Below are 26,367 nucleotides of genomic sequence, written 5' to 3' on the forward strand. Positions count from 1 at the left end.
GTGAATTTGCTAGAAAATCTAAAATCTGTTCAAAATTTGCTAAATGGGAAAAACAGTAAATTGGTGGGACATTGTTCTGACACTTCGAAGGTGTTATTACTCTTTACCCCCTCCTTCATTTGTTACGAGTCTTCCTTTGTTGTATGAAGTTTCTCTCTCATCATCTTTCTTTCGTTAGCATATAAGTTATACAACTACATAACTTGTTATTATACTACATACATTGTTATCTTGCTAACACTAAGCTTACATCAGTTATACATATAAACTAACGTCTAACATTATAAGTAGCTAGGTACAAAATATGTTAGATTGATAACAATAACGAGTTATATAAATGATCGAAGATGTTATTGGTATACTTAGCATAATATATATAAAATTAACGTCTAACATTATCATTAACAAGGTAAAAAATATGTTAGATTGATAACAATAATGAATTATCTAAATTATTATAGGTGTTATTTTTGTAGTTAGTGTGCTACAAAAATATATAACACTCTATATGTATTGTTAGTAGTCTAACAATAAAATTATAAGAGTAATTCAAATAGATACACACTATATATATATATATATATTATGTTAGCTCGACGGATTTAATGGCGGAGATGTCGATACTGTCGCTAGAGGCGGCGGCGCGATTGTTGTTTCTGGTGTAGGCGGAGGCGGTGTGGTTGTTGTATCCGAATCCGGCAGAAGAGGTGAAAATTGCGGCTGAGGATTCGAATTAGACGTAGAAGGAGGCGGAGGCAGAGGCGGTTCGGATTTACAATCGGCGCCGGCGGATTCGAGAGAATTGGAACATACGGATTTGGTGATGATGAATCGGGTGGGGAAGATCCAAGAACAGGAGGGTCCGGGTTTGGATTTGAATCAGGATTAGGAAATGGAGTTATAAAAGGGAAAGTGGAGGAAGAAGAAAAAGAATAGTAGTCCCCAGAAGAAGAAGAATCAGTGGAAGTGTTCGAAATTTTATAGATATTAAATCAATATCTCTGACATAATATCGTGCATGATCATCTAGAGATTATAGAGATATAAGGGTAACGTTGCCATATTGTAAATTGTACAGTCCTGCAAAAGTGCTTTTTCCCATTGTGCAAATTATGAACAGCACTTGAGTTATCTAGTGCATTTACTTTAAATTTAAACAGAAATCCAAATAAATAAATAAATAAATTAACAACTTCCCGTTACAGCTTTGCGTCTTTGACACAATATGGAAAACCCCCAATTCTTCATCTACAAAGATTAAATTTTAAACTTTCATTGAAGCAAATCTCGTTTTTACTAAGCATGTAAAGACAAATATTTTCTAAGGAAACTTTAATTTCCAAGAGATTGTTTATATTCTCATCTTAATATCACTTACATCTACCTCTATACTTTTTATAGCCACCTGCGCCTATATCTCACAAAGTTGATTTTATTAACATACGTACTCTTTTCCTCAAGCCACTTCCACTTGGTAAGAATAGCTTTGACTATTTTAAAAATCACAATTATGTGAGATGACAAAACTCCATTCATATTGCTTATCACAAAACCCTAGAAATCCTTAATACTATGGGCTTATTGCTTATTATTATATAAACGTGATATAATTATTACATAGATATATTGTTTTTTCATATATGGCTTTTCTATTCTTTACGTGTGCATCTAATTGATTAAAAGAGATTTTTTCCTAGTAAGTCTTCACCCTGCATTAACATGAAAACTACATCCATGGATACCAAAGACAATGAAGAAGTTATTGAATCCAAAGAGGCATGTCGATCATGATTATACATTTGCTTGTTCATACACCACGTAAGTAAAAACTTCTGGTGTATACACTTCCTCTGCATGTTGCAACATCTCTATAGTAGCACATAATACCGGCGAGGTATGCATCATATTGAAATCAGCAATTAATTATTTATATCACCTTTTATCCAACACTCTTTCATAGTATTTAAAGAAGCACAACAAGTTATAAGAACTTTTTAAGTATTTTTAAAAATATTGTTCATACTTTTACTACATTGCATGCTCACCATATCTGCTGTAAAAGTATGACGTCCATATATCATTGCCCATTTTTCTCTCAGCTCAAACAAATTCTTCAACCATTTATCCTCTGTCAATTTATGCTTTTTTAGCATATTCCATGCCAGTAACCAATCTTCTTCTTCCTTATGGTCATATACACACTTACTAAAGTCCATGGCAAACTGTTCTGCTCCATGAAATACATGACTCAACCTTTTTGCAGCATTTTGGTATATATTCCAAACACATAACCTATGTTTTGTTTCAGGGAATACCTTCACTATTGCATTTGCCATTGCTGCAGATTGGTCTGTAAGAATTGTTTTTGGTTGCTCTCTAGACATTGCTCCAAGAAAAGTCTCGACAAGCCACTTATACGACTCGGTGGTTTCATCATATAAGAGAGCAGCACCAAAGACAACAGTTTGCTTGTGATGATGATATATTCATAAATTGCATCATTTAATGTACATATTCTAGTCAAAATCATGTCTCATTTGCATGCATTTTAGGTCTTTAGGCATTGTTTTAGGACTTAGGAGATTGCATTAGGTCCAAGAGAGTTTTGCATGTTTTGGAGTGTTAAACAGGTGCTTTTGGAGCCAATTTGGAGTGGATGATGTGATTCAGATGAAGAAATGGAGTTGGAATGATCAAACATGGTGAAAAGGAACAATTTTGGGTTTCTCGGCAAAATGGTGTACTGAAGGTCGAAGGTTCTCGGCCAAAATCCTTCCCGCGGGTAGCTTTCTCGGCCAATAACACGTACCGCGGTCAAGTCTCTCGGCCAAAATCTCCGGGTGCAGACACGTTTCCGAAATCGCCTGTCCGGGGAACCTTCCGGTCAGATTTAGCTGTCGGAGTCTTCATAAAGGTTGGAGATAATTGAGTCAAGAGTTCATAACAGTTGGAATCAAGGCATTTGGACCACAGAACTGAAAGATATGGTAATCGGAAGACGAACAGGTCTCGCACTCATTCCGGAGCAATCCGATACCCCTGAATGATCGCCTGTCCGGGGAGCCTTCCGGTCCGATTCAGACGGCGGGTGCTTCATAGAAGTTGGAGAGCATTGCATCACGGTCTCTTAGCAAGTAGAATCGTGGAATTCGGACGCGTGAGCAGAGAGATAAGCTTGTCGGAAGGAACCCCAGTCTCGCAGGTATTCCGGACTGAGCAGATCAGTTCTAAAGGATGCGAAGGACGGTGCACTTCCAGGCCGATTTAGTTTCCGGGTCCTTCATGAGAACCATAGACATTTGAGCCTTCTTTCCAGAACGTCCAAGAGCATTCAATTCGGATCTATGAGCAGAAAGATACAGTCTCCGGAATGGACACATGTCTAGACGCCTCTCTCTGGTCGTGTACATGCACTGCAAAGATGTGCCCTCCAGGAAGCCTTACACTTCCCAAGCACCGAAGCTTTCTTCACAAAAGTTGGAGATAAATGAGTCCTCTGTCTTCTGCAACCGAAATCATTCAATTCGGACAAGTCTCATAGGAGTTACACTCTCCGGAATGCGAAGTGGTCTAAGCTGCTCTGGATGCTGCGAGTTGGAGAGGAAGGAGACCAAGCCGCAGCAACACTCGCAAATCACTCCGACTTGAGCCTGCGACCTAGGTGCAATAGAGACCAACCCGCACAGTTTGTACATTCCCCAGAAACCGCCTTAGCCCTGCGAGTTGGAGAGGAAGGAGACCAAGCCGCAGCAACACTCGCAAAACACTCCTACTTAGGCGTGCGGCTAAGACAAGGCGATTCAGGCTTCACAAGACAAGTCTTCATCTACTGCGACTTAGGTGTGCGACCTGGGACATACTGGACTGACCCGCAGGATTTCCACTTGACCCAACTGAGCCGGGTCAGTACCCAGTTTGTCCTGGGCTGACCCGGTCCATTAGCACTAGGTATATATAGTTTTTTGGGAGAAAAACCCAAGGATATCATCTTCTCTCTTAGTTTCTCTCTAGTTTTCTTTCCTTTTTAGTGTAAAAACGTTTTTGATTAAGAGAGATCTCAAGGATTTAATCAATCTAAGTCTGTTTCTCATCATCTCATCATCTCATTTCTGCTTCTAATCATGATTAACATCATCTCTTGCAAAAGATTAGATGTGTTCTTCATGATTAGTGAGTAGTCATCTTTTAAGCTTCTAGGTGTGTAGATTAGGGTGCTTAGATGTAGATTAATGATTGTTTAAGCTTAGATTCTCTTCTCCTTTCCTTAGTTAGCTGATCCTAATGCTAGATCCTTGCACATCACTTGGGTCTAGAATCTGGGTTTTTCATGCACCAAAAGTGTTTGATGAAATGCCTGAATGAAAGCTAACTAAGGGTTTATGCATTAATGTCATGGGAATGATTGTTAAATGCATGAATGGCATATTAGAACTGTTTCTTAATGCTCATTGATTCATATTTCACAAATGATGATTTGGTTTGAAAATGGATTAGTGTAGAGGTTAGTGCCTTCATGAGAGGATTAATCTAGATTAGAGTTCTAAGTTAATTGGAATTTGAGATCATGTGATGCTTGCTTTATCTTTCTGTATAAGATTCAGTCTTTCTTAGCTCTTATTTTGATGCACAAAGAGGCTGTCTGGTCATGTTAGACTTGGAACCTTATGCTTGTTAATTGCTTATTCACTAATGGGAATTAGTCTTGAATTGGTAATTAACAAAGGGATTTCTGTCATGAGAATGAATTAATCTGAATTGGAAGTCTAGACTAAAGATTTGCAAGTGTTGCATTGTTTGCTTAGCATCATGAATTCACATTTAAAGCACCCTAATCAATGATCACATCTAGAGGTTTAGCTTTCTTTTTATTTGAATTTGAGTGTTTGTTTAGTTTCTCTTGCTTGTTTAATTCTTAATTACTGTTTGTTCTTGCTTGTTTTGTTATATGCTTTTAGATAATTTTGGTTACCAACTCATCTGCTTATTAGACTTGGATTAAGAATTGATCCTCATAGTTCTAGTGTCTAGAATCTCTCCATTTGGATTGATACCTCAAGTGCTACAATGACATGAGTAGTTGAGGAATTGATCAAGGATTGAAAAATTCCTACTATCAATTTGGCGCCGTTGCCAATTGGAGAGTTCATTCTAGCATTAGGACTTTGGATCTTCTTGAGATCAAGTCATTTTCTTTTGTTTTACTGATTACCTTTCAAGTGCTGTCTTTGTTTTCAGGTGTATGAACACCAGAAGTCAAGCAAGGAGACAAAGAGAAAGAGCTGAGCACATTGAGAGGTTGGGTATGGATCAAGGGCAACAGGCTCATGGTGGTAATGGAAACCACCAGAATCAGGAAGAGCCACCACCTCCACGTCCAAGACAAGTTGTGGGAGCTGGTGATGAGGCCAATGCTCAGGGTCAAAGACATGGGATTCAAGCCCCAACACCTGAAAACGATTTTGAGATCAAATCTGGCCTGATCAACATGGTGCAATCAAACAGGTTCCATGGCTTGGCATTAGAAGACCCATTAGATCACATTGACAACTTTGATAGAGTTTGTGATCTAACTAAGATGAATGGAGTGAGTGAGGACAGTTTCAAGTTGAGGCTATTTCCTTTTTCTCTAGGAGACAAAGCTCATCAGTGGGAAAAGTCTCTACCTCAAGGATCAGTCACAACTTGGGAGCAATGCAAAAGAGCATTTCTAACCAAGTTCTTCTCTTCATCAAGAACAGCAAGGTTAAGAAATGAAATCTCAAGTTTCATTCAGAAGAACCATGAATCATTTTGTGAGGCTTGGGAAAGATTTAGAGGGTATACCATGCAATGCCCTCACCATGGATTCTCAGATTGTCAGCTGCTAAGTACATTCTACAGAGGTACTTTACCAAAGGTCAGACTTCTCTTGGACACAGCTTCAAATGGTAATTTCATGACCAAGGAAGTCAATGATGCCATGACCTTAGTGGAGAATGTAGCTCAGAGTGATGAGCTTTATGGATCAGACTTTGAAAGGAATTCAAGAGGAGCTGTGAGTGCTGAAGAGGAAAGGACAAGGAAAGACATCAAGTCTCTCAATGAGAAGCTAGACACACTTCTTTTAGCTTCTCATCAGTCAGCGAACTTTGTTAGAGATGTGAATCATGTGTTTCAAGACACATTTCAAAGGGAAGACATCACAACTGAGGTGAACTTTGTAGGTGGCCAACAAGGTTACCAAAAGGGCTTTACCTACTACAAGAATCCCCCAAACCAGAACTTCTATCCTCAAAACACTCAACAACAAGGTTTTGTCCCTCAGCAACAACAAAGTCTCCAACAGAACTCAGAGAATAAGGATCAAGAAGTGCAGAACCTGCTCCAGGAAGTCCTCAAAGGTCAAGCAAGTGGTGCCATGGACTTTAACAAGAAAATGGCAGAGATTAACAACAAGGTGGATTGCAGTTATTCTGATCTTTTATCTCAGCTTTCAACCTTGGCTTCCAAAGTCAAGACTCTAGAGAACAACAAGGGCCACTGCAGTTCTCAAGCTCAAAGATCTTTACCAGGGACATCAGTAGCACATCCAACAGAATACTGCAATGCCATCCTCTCAAATGATGAGAATCATGCTGCTGTCCAAGAAATTGAGGATCTTCTCCATGGCAATGTCTCAAGTGCAAAGTGCCTAACACAAGATGATGAAGACGCCATCATAGAGGAGTTTGACTTCCTGTTCTCTGATCTCAATGAGGACATTGAGAAAGAAGGTGGGGAGACAGCTTGTTTTGATATGAAAAAGAATGATTCTGAGATTGCTGAAGGAAAGGATCAGAGAATGGTTCAAGGAAGGACATCTGATGGAGTCTCTAGCACTGGCTCAACAAGGGTGAAACCCAAATCTATTCCCAAGCTAGGCAACCCAGGAAAGTTTTCCATCTCATGCTCTCTTGGAAATTTGAAAGTGGACAATGCTTTGTGTGATTCTGGATCAAGCATCAGTGTAATGTCTTTAGACATGGTGGAGAGACTAGGGATCAAGAGTCTTAAGCATCACCCCATGTCAATCACCTTTGGAGATTCATCCTCAAAGAAACCATATGGAATCCTTGAAGACTACCCATTGAAAATTGGTGAATGCACAGTTCCAACAGATTTTGTAGTTATGAAGATGAAGAAGACAAAAGAGCTACCTCTTTTGCTTGGAACTCCATTTCTGAACACCACAGGGGCAAGGATGGACTTTGATACTCAAAGAGTGGTACTTGCTAAGGTAGATGATGAAGTATCTTATCCTCTTAAGCCTCCTCTTGCTGGGTTTTGTGGAGTTATATCTGATGATTCTGATGAGTTGAAACATTATGGGATGATGTATGTGGGGAGTATTGGAACTATAGAAGAAGCTATACCCCTTGCATCTGTTGAGAAAAAGAAAGAATCCCTAATAAGACCTGATCTTGAGTTTGAAGGGGATTTCTTTAGTGATGATGAAGCTTGCTTGGAATCTCTATCTCCTACACCAAGTGAGAAGGAGATCAGCAGCAACAAAGGCAATGGCTCAGGGTCTCAAGACAAGAACCCACCAAGAACCAGACCATTCACTCTTGAGTCATCTTCTCAGGTCTTAACTCTCACTCCTTGGAAGTTTGTTGGTGGAGCTGTTGAATACAAGGTTAAAGGCAATGGAAGATCAAGACCATTTGCCAAAGTCAGAGCTATCCTCACACCAGAGTTCATAGACAAAGGATCTGATGGTGTCCAAGAGATGATGAACAAGGACCTCAAACTTGAATTCATGGACAAGACCTGGAGCATCAAAGCTCCTCCTCTCCCTTACTAAAAAGAGTGTAAAAAGTCAAACTTAGTGACTTTAAACAAAGTGCTCTTGGGAGACACCCCAAGCTTATCCTTGTATATAATCTTTTTATTCTTTTCTCTCATTTCTTTTTATGTTTTAGGATCTTTTGATGGGTTTTGTGAGTTGGTCTCAGATTCCAGGTGATTTTTGGAGGACATAGCTCAGTGATGAATGGAATGGAGCATGTGAGAGAGCTGAGAGAAGTGTTTAAGGCCAGAAAAACGTTTAAGTCCCAAAAGCTGCAGCCTAGGAGTGCGGGTCAGAAGAGAAGAGCTAGGCCGCACGACTATTCGGAATTTACTCCGGCCTGGGCGTGCGACCTAGGAGCGTAGACGCTGAGCCGCACCAAAAAGAAGAAGGCCGAGGGTTCTAAGTGTTAAACCGTGCGACCTGGTGCTGCGACCTGAAACCCAAGGAGTCTAAGTCGCACGATCGTTCGGAATTTACTGCGGGATGGTTATGCGGCTCAGAAGAACGATGGCCAGGCCGCACAGAAAGAAGGGAAACCCAAAATGCCTAAGTCCCAGAAGCTGCGGGATAGGAGTGCGGGTCAGAAGAAAGATGGCCAGGCCGCAGAAAGACTCGGAATTTACTCCGAGATGGTTGTGCGGGTCAGAAGAAAGATGGCCAGGCCGCAGAAAGACTCGGAATTTACTCCGAGATGGTTGTGCGGGTCAGAAGAACGATGGCCAGGCCGCACAGAAAGGAAGGAAACCCAAAATGCCTAAGTCCCAGAAGCTGCGGGATAGGAGTGCGGGTCAGAAGAAAGAGCCCAGGCCGCAGCAGGACTCGCAATTTACTCCGGCCTGGGCATGCTACCTAGTGAAAGATGTCCAGGCCGCAGCAAAAGAAGAACAGGCCAAGAGTTCTAAGTCCCAAACTCTGCTACCTGGTGCTGCGGCCTAGAAACAAGAGAAGCCAACCCGCACATCCATTTGCAAAACACTCCAAGTTAGGTGTGCTAGCTGGGAAAAGAGAAACCAGGTAGCAGCATAAGAAGATTGGCCAATTTTCTAAGTAAAAAAAAAACCCTGCGGCTTAGGTGTGCTACCTGGGAAACACAAGACCAGGCCGCAGCAAGGGAGTTCAGGCCAAGCCAAACCCATCTCCAGTGGTGTCTGGCCTCATCTGGTGCAGATACTCACTCCCCTTTTGCACAAGAACCACACCAGGTATCACTCCATACACTTGTACATGAGCATTTAGCATTTTTCTTTATCTTTTGCATTTCATGTTTGATTTTTTTTCTCTTTCTCATGCTTTTATAACACAAGGGACTGTGTTATTTAAGTGTGGGGGAGGGGTTTGTGTTTACTAATCATGTTTATTCTGATCTTATTTTCCTTTTCACTTTGAGTCTCATTTTGCATTCATCTAAGTGCATATAAAAAACCAAAAAAATGGAAAAATCTGAAAAAATTTTCACAAAAAATGCTCATGTAGTTGCATTCACATTTTAGGTTGAGTCTAGTTTGCATTTTCATATAGGTTTACATCATATGCAAATGGGAGTAATGATAGGTTCTTTCCTTGAGAGTACATCACTTTGAGAATTTGGATTAAATATGCTTGTGAAATGACTTCTGTGCTTGCAAGGCTTGAAATGATTTGAATCTGAGAAGCAAGTTTGAATTGAACTCAACTCTAATAAGTGAAAACCTTGAACTTGACTTGAAATTATCTTTGATGCATTGTTTGAATAAGCTTGTGGATACCTATATACATATTTGAGCTAGAATCCTGTTTTTACCACCCTCTTCCTTAGCTCAAATAGCTGAGTCCACATCTGGATCAGTTTTCCTCACCTTGAACCCATCCTTCCTTCAAGCCAAATGTTTGTGTGTGACTGAAAGGCCACCTTGGATCAAACTTAGCAGAAAGTGTTAGGTTTAGAGCGACAAGGGCAAGTCTCATTGAGTGTTAAGTTCCATCATCAATGAGCTGAGAGATTTGGTGAGAACTAAGTGTGGGGGAATACTTGTTGGTGAGTGGAAAAAGGAGAGATGAGTGGAAATAAAAGGAGAATGGTGAGAACTAGGGGATAGAAAAGGAAAAGAAATCAGTCTTGGAGTTTTGAGTCAAAGAAGGTGAGCTCTAGTGTTTTGAAAAGAAAAAGTCTAGCCTCTAAATGAAAAGAAAAGAAAAGAAGCCCAAGAGCTCAAATGTTTTAAAAAGAAAGAAAAAGAGGCTAGAAGTTACAAAAGAAAGTGAAAAAGAGCTATGTAAAGTTTGAACTCCAAGATTGAGTGTGAAAATGAAAAGTGAGTCCCCTAGTGAGAGGAAATTAGTGTGGAAAGTGAGGTTCTTGAGAGGTTGAGCAAGTAAGAAAGCTTTGAGTAGAGTGTGGGGTGGGATGAGTCCTTGCCCTTGTATGCATAGGTTGCTTTTTACCTTTAGCATTCTGCCAAAGTTTGATCATTCATAGAGAGATCCCCTTGCTGCATTGAACCCACTCAGGCGCTGATGAGATCATTTTAGTCTCATTACCTCACCCTAGCCAAACTTTGCTTGTTTGAACATTGCATCATTTGATCCACTTGGTAAAGAGCTTAATGAATGTCAAAGAGTTGAGGAATAAGAGAACTTGTGGAGATTACTGTTGAGTTGATACATCAGAGTATGGTCTTGCATTGCATATTGAGCATGAACTTGAATTCTCTTAGTTGTCACTTTTCTCTTTCAAAGGAAATATGAACTCCCAATGCATTCAACCTCTCTCTCTCATTTGTTCTTTTTGCTTGAGGACAAGCAAAGGATAAGTGTGGGGGAGTTGATATATTCATAAATTGCATCATTTAATGTACATATTCTAGTCAAAATCATGTCTCATTTGCATGCATTTTAGGTCTTTAGGCATTGTTTTAGGACTTAGGAGATTGCATTAGGTCCAAGAGAGTTTTGCATGTTTTGGAGTGTTAAACAGGTGCTTTTGGAGCCAATTTGGAGTGGATGATGTGATTCAGATGAAGAAATGGAGTTGGAATGATCAAACATGGTGAAAAGGAACAATTTTGGGTTTCTCGGCAAAATGGTGTACTGAAGGTCGAAGGTTCTCGGCCAAAATCCTTCCCGCGGGTAGCTTTCTCGGCCAAAAACACGTACCGCGGTCAAGTCTCTCGGCCAAAATCTCCGGGTGCAGACACGTTTCCGAAATCGCCCGTCCAGGGAACCTTCCGGTCAGATTTAGCTGTCGGAGTCTTCATAAAGGTTGGAGATAATTGAGTCAAGAGTTCATAACAGTTGGAATCAAGGCATTTGGACCACAGAACTGAAAGATATGGTAATCGGAAGACGAACAGGTCTCGCACTCATTCCGGAGCAATCCGATACCCCTGAATGATCGCCTGTCCGGGGAGCCTTCCGGTCCGATTCAGACGGCGGGTGCTTCATAGAAGTTGGAGAGCATTGCATCACGGTCTCTTAGCAAGTAGAATCGTGGAATTCGGACGCGTGAGCAGAGAGATAAGCTTGTCGGAAGGAACCCCAGTCTCGCAGGTATTCCGGACCGAGCAGATCAGTTCTAAAGGATGCGAAGGACGGTGCACTTCCAGGCCGATTTAGTTTCCGGGTCCTTCATGAGAACCAGAGACATTTGAGTCTTCTTTCCAGAACGTCCAAGAGCATTCAATTCGGATCTATGAGCAGAAAGATACGGTCTCCGGAATGGACACATGTCTAGACGCCTCTCTCTGGTCGTGTACATGCACTGCAAAGATGTGCCCTCCAGGAAGTCTTACACTTCCCAAGCACCGAAGCTTCCTTCACAAAAGTTGGAGATAAATGAGTCCTCTGTCTTCTGCAACCGAAATCATTCAATTCGGACAAGTCTCATAGGAGTTACACTCTCCGGAATGCGAAGTGGTCTAAGCTGCTCTGGATGCTGCGAGTTGGAGAGGAAGGAGACCAAGCCGCAGCAACACTCGCAAATCACTCCGACTTGAGCCTGCGACCTAGGTGCAATAGAGACCAACCCGCACAGTTTGTACATTCCCCAGAAACCGCCTTAGCCCTGCGAGTTGGAGAGGAAGGAGACCAAGCCGCAGCAACACTCGCAAAACACTCCTACTTAGGCGTGCGGCTAAGACAAGGCGATTCAGGCTTCACAAGACAAGTCTTCATCTACTGCGACTTAGGTGTGCGACCTGGGACATACTGGACTGACCCGCAGGATTTCCACTTGACCCAACTGAGCCGGGTCAGTACCCAGTTTGTCCTGGGCTGACCCGGTCCATTAGCACTAGGTATATATAGTTTTTTGGGAGAAAAACCCAAGGATATCATCTTCTCTCTTAGTTTCTCTCTAGTTTTCTTTCCTTTTTAGTGTAAAAACGTTTTTGATTAAGAGAGATCTCAAGGATTTAATCAATCTAAGTCTGTTTCTCATCATCTCATCATCTCATTTCTGCTTCTAATCATGATTAACATCATCTCTTGCAAAAGATTAGATGTGTTCTTCATGATTAGTGAGTAGTCATCTTTTAAGCTTCTAGGTGTGTAGATTAGGGTGCTTAGATGTAGATTAATGATTGTTTAAGCTTAGATTCTCTTCTCCTTTCCTTAGTTAGCTGATCCTAATGCTAGATCCTTGCACATCACTTGGGTCTAGAATCTGGGTTTTTCATGCACCAAAAGTGTTTGATGAAATGCCTGAATGAAAGCTAACTAAGGGTTTATGCATTAATGTCATGGGAATGATTGTTAAATGCATGAATGGCATATTAGAACTGTTTCTTAATGCTCATTGATTCATATTTCACAAATGATGATTTGGTTTGAAAATGGATTAGTGTAGAGGTTAGTGCCTTCATGAGAGGATTAATCTAGATTAGAGTTCTAAGTTAATTGGAATTTGAGATCATGTGATGCTTGCTTTATCTTTCTGTATAAGATTCAGTCTTTCTTAGCTCTTATTTTGATGCACAAAGAGGCTGTCTGGTCATGTTAGACTTGGAACCTTATGCTTGTTAATTGCTTATTCACTAATGGGAATTAGTCTTGAATTGGTAATTAACAAAGGGATTTCTGTCATGAGAATGAATTAATCTGAATTGGAAGTCTAGACTAAAGATTTGCAAGTGTTGCATTGTTTGCTTAGCATCATGAATTCACATTTAAAGCACCCTAATCAATGATCACATCTAGAGGTTTAGCTTTCTTTTTATTTGAATTTGAGTGTTTGTTTAGTTTCTCTTGCTTGTTTAATTCTTAATTACTGTTTGTTCTTGCTTGTTTTGTTATATGCTTTTAGATAATTTTGGTTACCAACTCATCTGCTTATTAGACTTGGATTAAGAATTGATCCTCATAGTTCTAGTGTCTAGAATCTCTCCATTTGGATTGATACCTCAAGTGCTACAATGACATGAGTAGTTGAGGAATTGATCAAGGATTGAAAAATTCCTACTATCAGTTGTCTATGATCACGACAGTGGCGTATTGATACGTCCGTGACTCCAGTTCGAGATCAAGTCATTTTCTTTTGTTTTACTGATTACCTTTCAAGTGCTGTCTTTGTTTTCAGGTGTATGAACTCATTTTTTTTGGGGTTAATCATCACAAGTAAACTGTTGTCTTTGGTGCTGCTCTCTTATATGATGAAACCACTGAATCATATAAGTGGCTTTTCGAGACTTTTCTTAGAGCAATGTCTGGAAAGCAACCAAAAAAAATTCTTACAGACCAATCTGCAGCAATGGCAAATGCAATATTGAAGGTATTCCCTGAAACAAAACATAGGTAATGTGTTTGGCATATATACCCAAATGCTGCAAAAAAGTTGAGTCATGTATTTCATGGAGTATAACAGTTTGCCATGGACTTTAGTAAGTGTATATATGACCATGAGGAAGAAGAAGATTGCTTACTAGCATGGAGTGATATGCTAAAGAAGCATAAATTGACAGAGGATAAATGGTTGAAGAATTTATTTGAGCTGAGAGAAAATTGGGCAATGGTATATGGACGTCATAATTTTACAACAGATATGGTGAACACACAACGTAGTGAAAGTATGAACAATATTTTGAAAATACTTAAAAGGTTTTTTATAACTTGTTGTGCTTCATGGATGTAGTTTCCATGTTAATGCAGGGTGAAGACTTGCTAAGGAAAAATTCCCTTTTAATCAAGTAGATGCACACGTAAAGAATACAAAAGCCATATATGAAAAATATATCTATGTGATACTTATATCACATTTATATACTAATAAGCAATAGGCCCATAGTGTTAATTAAGGATTTCTAGAATTTTTGATAAGCAATATGAATGGAGTTTTGTCATCTCACATAATTGTGATTTTTAAAAGTTTTGAGTACATGAAAATAGTCAAAGCTATTCTTACCAAGTGGCTTGAGGAAGAAGAGTATGTATGTTAATGAAATCAACTTCGGGAGATATAAGCGCAGGTGGTTAAAAAGTATAGAGGTAGATGTAGATGATATTAAAATGAAGAATAAAAATAATTTTCTTGGGAATTATAGTTGTCTCAGAAAATAATTGTCCTTACATGCTCAGTGAGAACGAGATTTGCCTCAATAAAAGTCTGCAATTTAACCCTTGTAGAAGAAGAATTGGGGTTTTCTCACTTTACGTCGGAGAAGTGAAGCTGTAACAGGAAGTTGTTTAATTTCTTATTTTTTAAAATTTGGATTTCTGTTTAAGTTTAATCTTAATTACCATTATATTATTGGTTGAAAAACAAGGAGATGAATAATGAGATTCACCCAGTAAATCCAAGAATTGTTCCACGTTAAAGGATTATAGACCAACGATCTTACCTGATAATCAGCTTGGACAAAACCACAAGCTTCTCTTCTCTAACACAAGATAGAGACACAACGTCATATTCCGAAGCAACGGAAGAGGCAGAAGCGGCCCAAATCTCTCGCTTGTAAAGTGAAAATAGATTATATGTTCAATTCTAAAGTTCTGAGTACACCAGTAAGTGTTTCCTTTGAGACCACGGCCACGGTCATAACACGGTAATCTCCATCTTTGTGAAGTGACATCAAGAGTCTTCCATAAATTAGAGTCAAAATCGTAAATTTCACAAAAGTAGTGGTTACCGGGTAGTACCTCAAGATTTTGTGCCTACGACAAGATTTGTTCTTCTTATTCACATAACCAAGAGCATAAGAGGGCATCCCTCGTAGGTAGCAAAAAGATCTTGGTTCGATCCAACTCGTTTGCCCTGAATACGGATACCAAACCACAAGCCTAGTAATGTCGCCTGTCAATACGCATAACAGTAAAGAGTAAACCCTCGCAATGAAAGAATTTATATATCTTGACTTGTTCGTCAAGGCAAGTAAGATCAGCGTAGACTCTGTAGATAGACCAGCGTAGATGCCGTCGGCGATGACGGTCACTAAGTAAAGATTGTAATTCTTCACCACGATCATCTGAGACTCGCCTTCCCTTGTTGCTGCTGCTCGACCAATGTGAATCTTTGTAAAGCTCTGATTTTTCAATAGTGTTCCACTTTTTGCAAGTTAATCTCACTGTTCTCATAGATCTCAAGGGAACCCTAGAGATAATGTCCTCTACCAATTCGCTTGGAAGATTGGACATCGACATCGTCGTCAATGTTTCAAATTGCAACAAGAGTTGTTTTTTGTTCGTTCGTGATTTCTTGCGGCTGTGAATGTCGTAAATCAATCAAATATAAAGATTGAAAGTGGGCCAATAGTGGGCTTCAGAACCTAGAAGGTTTAGTACTTAGCCAAAGTTAAGCTCTACATCAATACCTGAAAACAACCTTGATGTAAGCTAATGACCTTTATTAGTGACACACACCAATGAAACCTTGCCAAATGTTTCAAATACTCGTAGATGGCTCAATGATGTACATACTAGTATAAATCATTATGAGAGACTAGTCACTAAAATTGTTTTTCCAAAAGTATGGGCGATTCGGGTTTTTTTTCGGTTTGGCGTTGGTTTGTTTTCTATTTTTAGTTTTGCTGTTTCTCGGTTTTATAAAAAATCAAACCATAGACAGTTCAGTTTAGTACAGTTTGGTTTTTCTCCGGTATATTACCGAGCAAGTTAAAAGCAATATGAATAACTCTTTGACTCGACCGGCATCATCTTCATAGATCAAGAAAGCTTTTGTTATAATAACCCAGATAAAACTCTGGTACCAGACAAGGAGAGAAGTCTTTTCTATCAACGATTTTGGTCTGTGCTAGACCGAGATATAATCAAGACTGTAACTTTCTTGTAGTGGAAACAGCATGTTGTTTACAAACAGTGAGATGCTAGCAGTTTTGAGTGCCACAAACCCAAAACAATTCACTATTTTTCATAAGAACTAGTCCATACAATCAATGAAAAAAGAACTATGATATAATTTACAAACCAACCAAAATTAAATTTAAAAATAATAATCTTGTGAACCCATCTGCACAAAAAGAATCATCACGCCCATCTTCTTCACGGCCATACCCGTCAAGACCAAAAAATATTGCTTTCCAAAAGCTGATAAATCAAACGAAAAAATAGAAGAAACGTTGCGTGCAATACAATCCCTGCAATACACTGTTTAAACAGATCAAGAGATTAGTTTTCATTAAATTACCAACCCTGAAAATCTCTGAATTTTCAAACAAACCCTTATCAAAACTATCACTCTAAGCAAAGACAAATGCGGTGAAACATATTTGCTCATGAATTATCAGACTCATAAACCGTAACATTTATGCATTGAGGTTTTCTGGAGGTTAATCTATGACTTTCTGAGATAGATATTAACAGCCTCATCATATTGTTATACTATAACACTCATATCAAGGCATACATGTTGCGGTTTATGAATCTTATAACTTCCCGAGTAATTCCACAGTCTATAACAAGAAAGAATACCAGGAAACTCAAAAGAAGCCATATTAAAGGTTAACTGAAGCGGAATTGAAAGATTTACCTTACATCAAAACTGAAGCCAGTTGTTATATTTCCGGTTTGTAAATACGATGAATGTTTCGTCATTGAGGCCCTGAAAACACATTCTCTAAAATATCATGCAGTTTCGGTGACCGTCTCCGGAATAAAGGCTCTAGCCTGAAAGATGGGACACCAATCTGCCATCGTTTGGCATCATACATCTCATTCCATGCCTGTACTATCTCATCGATCTTGAATCCCATACCTGCACAGTTCTTGTTCGATTGTTATTTCTTCCCTACCTAGAGTTTTAGTATTCGTAGATAAACTTAATTACCTTCAAGTGCATTCTCGTTTGAGCAATGGTTCTTTACCATGACAGCTACATCTGTAGCAGAAGCTCCAGCTAATTCAAATTTCTCCACTGCAACCTCCAAACATTCATCCCAGGTCGGTAATCCAAGCTTATACTCCACAATAGACCGTTCATACAGTAAAGAACCCCACAAGAGATTAATCTGAGAACTCATATTAGCTGCTTGCTCCGCGTTTTCTTCCTCAGACGCTTCACTAAACACACCATCCAAGCTCAACTTCTGCAGCAATGCTTTATGTTTATCAGAATTAGAGATCCCATTTAGACGGCGTTCTTCCATCTCTTCCCAAATCTGCATACCCTTTTCCATGCTCTCCTCAGCTTTGTTATAGAGCTTTAATACATCCTGTGAAGCATCGCTTTCTAGATCTATCTCTCCGCTGAGTGCATGATACCAGCAAAGCTTAGCCTGCTCAAACTGTTGTTGCCCGAGTGCAAGAAGAGCTTCGTAGAAATCCGGTTTAACTTTAACCGCGTCTTCGTATTTCTCTGCAGCTTTGTTGTACTCGTTCTTTGCCCATTCAAACCCGGCTTCAACCTTCTCTAGTATAGTCTCTCTTGAACCATCTTCGGGAAAATAGATCTGTCTTCTCGCCTTAGACATATGAACGTTCCCCCAGTTAAACAAGGCAAGCGCAGCCATTTCTTGGAACTTATCACCAGCGATATCAAAAAGCTCTTGCGCATCTTCTCCAGTGACAGTATCTTCCATTGCTTCTGTATACAGTTTCATCCCAAGGTTATGAAGGTCCAAGTAAGAATCAGAATCAAACCCGACATGGTTTTTGAACAATTGCGCAAACTGGAAAATCCAGTGGTCAAGACCAGTAGATACTTTCTCAGATTCCACACAGTCTCCAACACTTCCATTATCAGCAACACTACTCGATCCCTTGGCTGGTTCGTCATTGTTCATGCCATCATAAGTTGGTTCTTGATTGGGGCTAACTTCGTTTATATACAATCTAAGGGAGCCAAGTTTTTCCCTCGTGGACGCAGCCAGCCTCAGCTCATCCGTCGTAGTAATGGTAACCAAATCACCCTCCGAGTCTCTGTATTTGATCAGGAAACCTCTCAGTGCAGGAAAACGATCCTTGATAACGTCTCTTACGAGTTTAACGCTAGAATCTAGTGGCAATTGTGCCCACCGTATATCATCTCCATGAACCAACTTCACCGTTCTTGTCACTGTTGCGTCTCCTCGTTCAACAATCTCTGAAGCAATGACCTCTTTGTCCATTACAGGACTCACTTTCTTCTCCTCCACCACAACTTTATCCTCTAGCTTCTTGATCACTTTCTTGCTGCTATCTGCCTCATCTCCGTTTTCAACATTCGCATTCTCAACAACGCCTTCGTTACTCTTCCTCTCTACATCTTTTTCACCATTCATCATCGTCTTCTTCTTTTTATTCTTCTTCCTCAACCTCTCCTTAACAATCTTCCGCAACCGTGCCGCACCAACAGGCTGAACATTGGCGAAACTCTTCTCCATTTCAACCACATCGATCCCTTTACCAACCAAAACCTTCTTCACCCTCTCGAAGATCTCATTAGCAGACACATTCTCAGGCTCCATATTCAAAACAACACGCGAATCCCTAAACGCGAAATCGAGTTTGTTCAAGGCCTCGTAACACCGAGCACGTTTCAACAAGGCTTTACTGTACCTAGGAGAAGCTTCTAGAGCTAGATTGCATTCGTTAATCGCGTTCGGATACTCTCCTAATCCCATTTGCATATAACAAGAAGCCATGCTCGTTCTCAGGTAAGCTACATCTCCGTGTTCCCTAGGTAATAGCTTGACGGCTTTATCGTACCTTAACATCGCGCCTTCGTTGTCACGTTTCCGGAACAGCTTGTTTCCTTCTTCTTTGAGCTCTATTGCTCGATTGATGAAGATCTCCATATCCTCGTCGAACGCCGCCGCCTTTGAGGCAGAACGATCGAAGCTTTTTCCCGTTTTATTACCTCCGCTGCCGCCGCCGGATGAATCCGTCGGTGTCTCGGTATTCTTCTTCTTCCCCGTCGGTTTTCCCATTGGCGGTCCAGATTATCTTCAAATCCCCTAAAAGAAGATGGAAGACGCAATCAAACGGAGAATTCAAACAATTTTAATCGATTCGAATCGAGAGAGAGGGAGAGAGAAGAATAAGAGATGAATGTCTTTTAGATGGAGTGATCTCTAATCCACGAATAAAATTAGAAGGGAGAAGAGAGAAGAAGTGTGTATAACAATTTACCAGACAATTTTTTATACAGAAAGTCAACTTTTTATGTAGGTGCAACAGAGATTGACTAATTTGATAAAATTAATCGAGAAAATGAGGAATTATTTCATTGGTGACATGAGAATGTCTGATGCTTTAAATCGGGATATTTGATTGGGTATTTTAAAAAATATTCCCTCCATTTCACAAAGAGTATCATTCTGACATTTTTCACACTTATTAAGAAAACTATTAAAAATATTACTTTGTGTTATAAACAAATGGACTTCTAGTAACCGGCCCATTAACCATCAGGTTAATGTCTCATGGCCCATTAGGGTTTCTGATACATTAGTTATGTAATGTATATATACACTGCTTATGAAAACAATAAGATAAGAATTTTTCCCTTAATACGTTATCAGTACGAAGCTCAACTTCAAACGATCATATCTCTCAAAATACAAGGAGTTAGAAGGCGATCTACATATCATTTTGAAGCCCTGGAAGAGAAGAATCTAGTGGTGAAAACCGCTCCTCAATCCGACACCAGACGCGCCCTCAAGACTCAAAACAATCGGCGCTGTCCCACCTTAGCGGGTGATTCTTTCCAAGCGGTGGTTCCTTCATTGTAGCAGCTGTTCGTCCTCCCTTCTGGCCATCATTCTCAGGAGTTTCCAGTAGATATCTGTGGTCTTTAGCTCCCAGATCATAAGCCGGTCAGAAATCCATTTGGCGAAAAGGTATTATCTAAAACTATAGATCTTAATCAAAGTTTTGGTTTTTTTTTTGAAAACCCTAATATGGATCGGTTCTTTTCATGATTCTTCATCGTCTTTTTCGTTTTTAAAACCATAACCAAACCGATCCTCTTTCTTCTTGTCAAAACCCTAATTGGTTTTATTTTTCCTAATCGGCTTTATCATATAAAACCTAAACCCTAATGCTTTGTTCAAACCCCATACCGATCGGTCCTAGCATCATCTAAACCAAACACTAAAATTCCTTGCAACCGAAACCTAAATCTTTGCAAAACCCTAGATCTAAAATTGTTTTGGTTTGTCTATCGTTAAACCGAGATCGATCGGTTTAAATCCTAAACCGATCGGTTATTTATCTTAGATCCGATCCTTGAAAACCCTAAAACCGGTCCATGCAAGCTCCTAAATCCTAAACCAATCGACCCCTTAAACTCTAAACCAATCGATCCACCTAAACCGTTTATGCAAGCGCCATCACCTCGCTGAGTCTCTCAAGCAACAATACCTCACTCTTGAGGATCCACTCGAACTTTGGGTGGCACTGAAAAAGCGATATGACCATCAGAAAACGGTCATACTGCCCCAAGCCAAGTTCGACTGGAAGAACCTACGGTTCGAAGATTTCAAATCCATCGAAGAATTCAATTCCGAACTCTTTCGGATAGTTGCACTCATAAAACTATGTGGCGAGGAGGTCACTGATAAGGATATGCTAGAGAAAACATTCTCTACTTTTGGCACTCCCAATGTTGTTCTCCAACAACAATACCGTGCCATGAATCATAGCACCTATGAGGATTTGATATCTTGCTTACTGCTTGCTGAGAAGAACAATCAGCTTCTGTTGAGGAACAGTGCCATGCGGCCTCCAGGATCAGCCCCATTGCCAGAAGGAACCAGAAAAGAGTCCAACTTCGTCCAACGTAACAGATCCTCAGATCGTGGACGTGGACGTGGAAATGGACATGGACTGCGCGGCAGAGGACGCGGTAGACCGAACCAAGATAACCGACCTAACCTCAGTTTTGGTCGGGGTAAGGGTCGTGGTATCAACAAACCGACCCAAAGAGGCAGTTCATCTAGACCAACTCCTTGCTCAAGATGCGGAATGACTAATCATTGGGTCAAGAACTGCCGTACTCCCAAATATCTTGCTGAGCTCTACCAGAAGTATGGGAAAGATAATCATGAGGCTAACCTGGTTCATCAAGTCAATGAAGATGACTCAAAGGATGATAAGATTGATGGCATGGATTATGAGCTCTCCGACCTTCTTGATTGATCTCAAAAATCTGAATTTGTTTTTCATTACTCCTTAAACTTTTATCTTTTTTTTTTGGGATTTATTGTCTTTACTTTGGATTTTTAAGACCTTTTGCTTTTACATTTTAATTTATGGAGTAATGTTTTATTTACATCTCATTTTTGCATGTTATTGAATTATAATTCTTGTTTAATAAAGATATGCAAGACAATATGGATATCATTGTGGATAGTGGATCGAGCCACACCATTCTAAAAGACAAGAATTACTTCATAAATTTAGTAATCAAAACCGCAAACATTAGCACTATAGCGGGTAGTTCGAGCCTAATAGAGGGCCATGGCCAAGCTAATGTGCTGTTATCAAATGGCACATATCTAGACATCTCTGATGCCTTATACTCACCCAGTTTTAAGAGAAACCTATTGAGTTTCAAAGACATAAGATTGAATGGTTTCCATATCGAAACTCAGGATGAAGGGAACAAAGAGTTTTTAATTATCACTAAAATGATAAATGGCCATAAACAAGTTTTTGAAACTATACCCGCCGTATCTACTGGCATTTACCATGCTAAAGTCAGTATGATTGAGGCTAATGCTGCTATCAAAGCACGGTTTTTAGATTACACTATTTGGCATGATCGCCTGGGTCATCCCGGTGCGAACATGATGCGTAAATTAGTCCAGAATTCTAAAGGGCACAGCCTTAAACCAAATGATATTTTCCCTCAGCACCTCAAGTGCACAGCTTGCTCACAAGGGAAACTGATTACCCGACCTTCACCAGTCAAAGTGTCTAAAGAGACCTTGAACTTTCTGGAAAGAATCCAAGGAGACATATGTGGACCAATTCACCCACCTTGTGGGACATTCAAATATTTCATGGTCCTCATTGATGCATCGACCCGCTGGTCGCATGTCTGTCTGCTCTCTTCTAGGAACCAGGCTTTTGCTAGGTTATTGGCCCAAATCATCAGATTACGAGCCCATTTTCCAGACTTCCCATTAAAGACTATACGTCTTAATAATGCTGGTGAATTCACTTCCCAAGCGTTTAATGAATATTGTATGTCCATGGGGGTAAGTGTTGAACATCCCGTTCCACATGTCCATACACAAAATGGATTAGCTGAATCCTTCATTAAACGAATTCAATGGGTTGCTAGACCATTACTCATGAGGTCACAACTCCCGGTCTCAGCTTGGGGACACGCAGTCTTACATGCCGCTGAACTAATAGGCATACGACCATCTAGTGAGCATAAATATTCACCATCCCAATTGCTAACGGGTCATGAGCCAGACGTCTCCCATATTAAAACATTTGGGTGTTCAGTCTATGTACCCATTGCACCACCACAGAGGACTAAAATGGGACCTCAAAGGAGGATGGGAATATATGTTGGTTTTGATTCTCCCACCATCATAAAATATCTCGAGCCAACTACAGGAGATCTGTTTAAAGCCAGATATGCAGATTGCCGATTTGATGAATCGGTATATCCTAGATTAGGTGGTGAGACAGACAAGCTGGTAAAAGAACTTTCATGGAATCAAACATCCACACAATGGCAAGATCCTCAGACTCTAGAATGTGATTCAGAGGTCCAAAGAATTATACATTTACAAAAGCTAGCTAATCAATTGCCAGATTCCTTTGCTGACCCGAACAAAGTTACCAAATCGTACATACCAGCTTGTAATGCACCAGTACGAATAGATGTCCCCTCAGGGAAAAGTCAAGTTGCTACAGAGTCTGACGCACGTAAGAAACGTGGCAGACCACCAGGTTCCAAAGATAAGAATCCCCGGAAATCAAAGAAAAGTGCAATGATTGAAACCGGGATTCAAGAGAACACGGATACAGCCTCAGCTGATACTTACCCTATCGAACCATCTCAAGAGGTTTGGGACGCCAAAACTCAAGGTTCTGAAGGGATTGATAATAATGAGATCTCAATCAATTATATCATATTCGGTTCTCTATGGAACAGAAAAGATGTCGACATCAATGAAACTTTTGCATACAAGGTAGCACTAGAACCCACGTCTATAATTGAGTGCACTCGTAGATCAGATTGGCTGAAATGGAAAGAAGCCATAAACGTGGAGTTGAATAGTTTAAAGAAACGGAATGTGTTTGGTCCGATCTTAAGGACACCATTCGATGTTAAACCAGTGGGAAACAAATGGGTCTTTGTGCGTAAAAGAAACGAACTCGGCGAAGTCGTTAGATACAAGGCACGCCTTGTAGCACAAGGATTCTCACAGAGACCCGGAATCGATTATGAGGAGACTTATTCTCCAGTGGTGGATGCAACTACATTTCGATTCCTCATAAGTCTGGCCATAAGAGAAAACTTAGATTTGCGGTTAATGGATGTTGTAACCGCATATCTTTATGGACCACTGGACAGTGAAATCTATATGAGATTACCAGATGGTATTGAGCTCAAAGATAAGCATGCATCTCGTGATAAACACTGCATTAGGCTGAACAAATCCTTATATGGATTGAAACAAAGCAGACGTATGTGGTATAACCGGTTAAGCGAATATCTCATCAGATTAGGCTACGAAAACGATCCAATCAGTCCATGCATCTTCATCAGAAAATATCAAAACAAAGGATTTGTAATCATAGCAGTATACGTGGATGACTTGAACATCCTCGGAACATCTGGTGAAATCGCCCAAACAGTTGAATGCTTAAAAGCAGAGTTTGAAATGAAAGACCTAGGCAAAACTAAATTCTGTTTGGGATTACAACTTGAGTACGTCAATGACGGAATCCTTGTGCATCAATTGGCATACACTGAAAAGGTACTCAAGAGATTCAATATGGAACAGGCCCACCCATTAACCAGCCCAATGGTTGTGAGGAGCCTTGGATTGGATAGTGATCCATTCGGTCCAAAGAAGGACGATGAAGAAATCCTCGGTCCTGAAATGCCATACCTCAGTGCCATAGGAGCATTAATGTACTTGGCTAGTCACACTAGACCAGACATCTGCTTTGCCGTGAGCCTCTTAGCTCGCTTTAGTTCGTGTCCAACTCAAAGGCACTGGAACGGTATTAAGCACATCCTTAGATACCTTCAAGGTACTAAGGACTTGGGATTATTTTATTCTAACCATAACAAGGATGGTCTAGTTGGTTTTGCTGATGCAGGATATTTGTCAGATCCGCACTGTGCCCGGTCTCAAACCGGTTATGTTTTCACGCATGGAGGAACAGCCATATCTTGGAGATCCATGAAGCAGACTATTGCCGCTACCTCATCCAACCATGCGGAAATCTTGGCCATTCACGAAGCTAGTAGAGAGTGTGTTTGGTTGCGGTCCATGACTCAGCATATCCGATCAGATTGTGGTATGGACGAAGATAAGGAGCCTACGGTGATGTATGAAGACAATGCAGCTTGTATCGCTCAACTCAAGGACGACTACATCAAAGGTGACCGGACGAAGCATATTCTGCCCAAATTCTTCTTCACTCATGAGCTACAGAAGGATGGTCAGGTCAAGGTTCAGCAAGTCCGATCAAGCGAAAATTCAGCCGATCTATTCACTAAATCATTACCGACTTCTACACTCTGGAAGCTCATTCATCAGATAGGAATGCGTAGACTTAGAGATCTACAGTGATGCCTAAACCAGGGGGAGTAATGCGTGTTGTACTCTTTTTCCTTCACCATGGTTTTTCCCACTGGGTTTTCCTGGTAAGGTTTTAATGAGGCAACGTTCCCCAACGCATTATAGAGATCCCGGTTTTGTGACAGACATGGTTACCTTGTCCAAGGGGGAGTGTTATAAACAAATGGACTTCTAGTAACCGGCCCATTAACCATCAGGTTAATGTCTCATGGCCCATTAGGGTTTCTGATACATTAGTTATGTAATGTATATATACACTGCTTATGAAAACAATAAGATAAGAGTTTTTTCCTTAATACTTTGCCCTTTATTAATGCATTAAATAACTTTTTTTCTCTAATTAATATATTAATCAATAGGGTCAAAACTGGAATATTGTTTAAAATTCTGCATTGAAAATATAAAACGACACTCTTTGTAAAACAAAAATAAAACCTTAAAACGACACTCTTTGTGAAACGGAGGGAGTAATAATAAAAAGAATACATACAATTGACAAAAAAAAGAGAATACATACAAAATAATACTACACACTAGACGTTAAATTTTACCTTTTATGAAGAAAAGTATTAAAAGTTTATTTTCAGCTAAATAAATTTAATCTCTCTAACTAAAAACATTAAGACAATAAGATTAAAACTGGATTTTTTTTCAAATTTTTTTACTAGAAATACAAAACAACAATCTTTGTGAAACAAAAAGAAATTAAACAAAAATATATCTGCAAAATAATGATAATAATAATAATAATTAATTTTTTTGGGCATGCCTTCTTATACACTATTTACAAAGTTGGTACTTGAAATGGAGACTTCAAGTTCACTTTCACAACAAAAAAAAAAATTGAATAAAATGTACATTCTTATACACTATTTGCAAGGTCGGTTTTTGAAATGGAGGCTTCACTTTCACTAAGAAAATGAATAAAATGTTATTGATGAATCGGCTTCTTTACCAATAATTATTATATTCACTAGGTTTTTATCCACGACAGCTCAATTTTTCATAATATTATATTTGTTTATAAGGTTTTGTATAATATATCAAAATGTACCTTTTTTATTAAAGCAATTAGCAATACAATCAAAACCGTGAAAAATCATAAGTTTGATTGTTTTTGAAAATTAATCAGAATTTTCTGAAAGAAATCTGTTCTCAAATTTTGTTTTTATTTTTCATTAAAGAAGACTGTCGTTTTTATCATATATGGAATTAGTCGCATAAATCAAACAAATAAGACTATATGTAATAGTGTGTTTAATAAATATATTTCACAGTTGACTCCAAACAATGGTGTGTTGTAAAAAAAAATAATATGAATTTATTTGCGTTGAATTCAAACAAAAAAATAGTCCACTAACAATATATATATAT

The 26,367-nt window shown here is 39.6% G+C and overlaps 2 protein-coding genes and 1 non-coding gene across 4 annotated transcripts; 1 reads left to right on the forward strand and 2 right to left on the reverse strand.

Moving 5' to 3' along the window:
• Positions 1–5,740: 5,740 nt before the first annotated feature.
• Positions 5,741–5,847, reverse strand: LOC112088288. The gene has a single exon (XR_002900452.1). It is a non-coding gene; the product is annotated as a small nucleolar RNA R71 (small nucleolar RNA).
• A 10,252-nt stretch (positions 5,848–16,099) lies between these two features.
• LOC18022204 (protein PHOX1) lies at positions 16,100–19,295 on the reverse strand. 2 transcript variants are annotated; one of them, XM_006405085.2, is made up of 3 exons: positions 17,061–19,295; positions 16,769–16,988; positions 16,100–16,381 (listed from the first exon to the last, which is right to left on the reverse strand). In XM_006405085.2, the coding sequence occupies exons 1-2, from the start codon at positions 19,138–19,140 to the stop codon at positions 16,825–16,827; spliced, it is 2,244 nt and encodes a 747-aa protein (XP_006405148.1). In that variant the 5' UTR covers positions 19,141–19,295; the 3' UTR covers positions 16,100–16,381; positions 16,769–16,824. The 2 variants fall into 2 exon arrangements, with proteins under 2 accessions (XP_006405148.1, XP_024014187.1); XM_024158419.1 differs by having other exon boundaries at positions 16,764–16,988.
• A 1,484-nt stretch (positions 19,296–20,779) lies between these two features.
• On the forward strand, positions 20,780–21,352 carry LOC112088084. Its single transcript, XM_024158235.1, has one exon. The coding sequence runs from the start codon at positions 20,780–20,782 to the stop codon at positions 21,350–21,352; it is 573 nt and encodes a 190-aa protein (XP_024014003.1).
• The last annotated feature ends 5,015 nt before the right edge of the window (positions 21,353–26,367 follow it).

This window comes from Eutrema salsugineum, unplaced genomic scaffold (assembly GCF_000478725.1).
Source record: "Eutrema salsugineum unplaced genomic scaffold, Eutsalg1_0 scaffold_15, whole genome shotgun sequence".
Taxonomy (NCBI): domain Eukaryota; kingdom Viridiplantae; phylum Streptophyta; class Magnoliopsida; order Brassicales; family Brassicaceae; genus Eutrema; species Eutrema salsugineum.